The sequence below is a fragment of the Bidens hawaiensis genome, unplaced genomic scaffold (genome assembly GCF_021521415.1).
Source record: "Bidens hawaiensis isolate Kalapana, Puna unplaced genomic scaffold, B.hawaiensis_p1.1 tig00010928_1, whole genome shotgun sequence".
In the NCBI taxonomy this organism is placed as follows: domain Eukaryota; kingdom Viridiplantae; phylum Streptophyta; class Magnoliopsida; order Asterales; family Asteraceae; genus Bidens; species Bidens hawaiensis.
In genome coordinates, this window is record NW_027491845.1 from 140,822 (window position 1) to 143,828 (window position 3,007).

The following is a 3,007-nucleotide window of genomic DNA, read 5'->3' on the forward strand; positions in this document are numbered from 1 at the left end:
GTGGATCCACATATGATGTCCATTGTCTATCTACAAGTTGTCGGTAGATGTGGTTGGTGATGCCAAATAGCGTGTTAATGACAATGGAATATAAATTAGAGTCAACTGAAATGAATTATCATGTAGAAAGAAAATAATTTTGCATTATTATATATCACTAAAACTTTTATAATTAACAACTGTTTTGTATTTTCTTTTTTTCATTCACGAAGGTGTCTTTGCTTAGTGGTACCAATATGTTAAGGCTTTACTTTTTCCAATGGGTAAGGGTTAATAAAAAGCACCGTGGTGGTTGACAAATATGTGTAATTAATTATGAGTTGATTTAGAGTGGGCTGTGTGTTGTTCTGAAAAGAGATGGGGTATCTAGCTAATTTCCTTTATCAAAACACTTGAAAAATCGACCATTTATCTAATATTACGAGCCATGATCTTAACACTTAATCCTCGAAAACAAAACATCCTGATGCATACGCTACGTTTATATAAAAATATATTCATGTTATATATGCATGTATAATGACGCCATTATATGCATTATTAATATGGGCACCAACACACTCGATCCTTGCCATACGTAATCAAATTGTTGGCATTGATGTGTGTACTAGTGAAAACACGAGCTACGGACGTTTTTTTTAGCATATTGAATGTATAAATTGTTTCCAACTATATGATCAAGGTAACATATGCTTTTATCTCTTTTATTTAAACTCGTCTGTTAATTGAATTGACAACATAAAAGGCGTATTTTTAAGCGTGTCTCCCAGGAAACCGTTGGGAGAGATAAGGACCAAAGCTGGAGGATTTCCTTAGACCTTCAAGATTTATTTTAAGACAACTTTTAAAATTCTTGTTATTTCCTTTAAACCATTGTACTTGGAAGTATTTAAGGAAAACTAGGCGTAGAGGAATTTCGCTTCATAGTCCAGCATCAATATTCGGGCACTATTGTGCTATATTATATGTAATCTCTTTGAAAAGCGAGGTGCGGCAATAATTATAATAGATCATATATTCCAGATAAATAGTGATATATTATATGTAATCCGACTAAATATTCTATGTAACACTATGGTTAAACTTATGATTTGTCCACAAACCATAATCTTATCATCCACAGAATCAACCATAAAAGCAAAAGTTAAAGGATGATATCAAAAAAAGGCAAACCACACATGACAGGAACATCAAAGCTTAAATCTTTATATCAAAATCTCATCAGAAAGTATATACCAAGGTTTGTATATGCACCACCATTCACATATCCGGACAACTTATTTTAATCATGTTTTATAATCACAGAATCATCTTTTATCTACTTTTTAATCCTTTTGTGATTCTTCTTTGGACCAGGAACTTCCAATCTTCCAACAGAGCAACCACACCGGGCTCGAAAAACAAGAACCGCACGCCCATTAATCGGTGCCATCTTCTTGAGCTCAGCCTCTAACTCCTTATTATAATCTCTTGGCAATTCAAACAAACCTTTCTTTAATCCAAACTTCCCCAAATTACCACCACCATGTGAACAACTTGATTTACTTGAACTGCTCAAGTTATTGCGCGTTTCGAGCTGGATATCGAATTCAGCTGCCTTATGCAGCCCGTGACAGCCCGGTTTACCACATTTATGAGATGTGCATATTGTAACAGCCAACACAGCCATTGATGCACTAAAAATACTAAGGCGTAGACACCCGTATATCATGGGTGCTTCAAGAACCTCATCTTTGATTAAAAATAATATCTTTTCAAGAAATTGAAAAGTTTGAAAAAACAAAAGATTTGCATAGGGATAAATTAGAAAGCCACAAGCACCAATTACAGCAATTAATATGATCAAATCAATCAAAGCAGATGGAGATTGTTCACATGTTGAAATTGGACTTCTTTTTGATAATTTATGTGAATTATTATTATTAACCGGGATTGGATTATGAAAACAGACTATTTGGGTAAACAAAATCAAAATTCTGATCAAAACCCGATTATCTTATCCGGATTAGAAACAAACCCACCAAATTAAATCAAAATCAGATCAACCCAATTTGAAATCAAGAACGATTCAAAACATATAAAAAAAATCACCTGTGAGGATCAAGATTCGTAATCAAAACCCAGAAACTGAATCGAATCAATTGAACGAATTTGATCGGATTGATAAAGAGTTAAATAAACTGCCGGCTGAAAAGGGTATGAAGAGGCAAGCTAATGAAAGAGGATTAAAGAAACTTGTTAAAGAGTCATGTTTGTTTATGTGTCATCCATCATCTGTGTGAGTGAAGGCTTTGGGCTGAAGATGAAGTTTAATTGTAGATTGGGGCCTCTTATCTAAACAATTATGAAACACAAGATTCAATAATTTCTTAATGATGGGTACTTTTTATATTATGGGCCTACTTGGGGCTCACTCTTTTACCACATATGAATCAAACATAAACTTTTTAGTATTTTATATTTATATACATCATATATTCGACAATCATGGTTTATTGATTCGTGCAAATATAAATTCTGAATAGTTTTTTTTTTTTTGTTTCTCGAGTTAGTAAACGGGTCGATTTAGGTTTACTTGAACTAGCTAGGGAACGGACTGGATAATTGTTATATTGACTTATATGGTTTTGTCATGGTTTTAATAGGTTGGCACCGTTCATAAATATTGTTCTCCATCACTTACTCGTTGTCACCGACGCCACCGCTGTCCTACCACTCTCTGTCATCTCCTTCAACACCATCTTGTAGTCAACCATACTGCCACTAACATTGCCACCGCTCCTTGCCACTATAAGAAAAATAACGGGTGAACCTATTTTGGTATTTTTTTAATCTAAAATGACTCATTTCAACTCAACTCTATTTTGGCATAACCAGTTTTGACATGAATCCATGTTATGACCAAACTCATTTTGCTTAGAACCCATACGGACACAAGCCTGTTCTGACCAGTGACCCGAACCCGTGCTGACCGACCCAATTTGCTAGACCTGCAAAACACGTGTTG

At 34.5% G+C, this 3,007-nt stretch overlaps 1 protein-coding gene across 1 annotated transcript; it reads right to left on the minus strand.

Moving 5' to 3' along the window:
• Nucleotides 1–1,194: 1,194 nt before the first annotated feature.
• Nucleotides 1,195–2,756, minus strand: LOC143536792 (uncharacterized). The gene is made up of 2 exons (XM_077030706.1): nt 2,684–2,756; nt 1,195–1,995 (listed from the first exon to the last, which is right to left on the minus strand). The coding sequence occupies exons 1-2, from the start codon at nt 2,754–2,756 to the stop codon at nt 1,319–1,321; spliced, it is 750 nt and encodes a 249-aa protein (XP_076886821.1). The 3' UTR covers nt 1,195–1,318.
• Between the last annotated feature and the right edge of the window lie 251 nt (nt 2,757–3,007).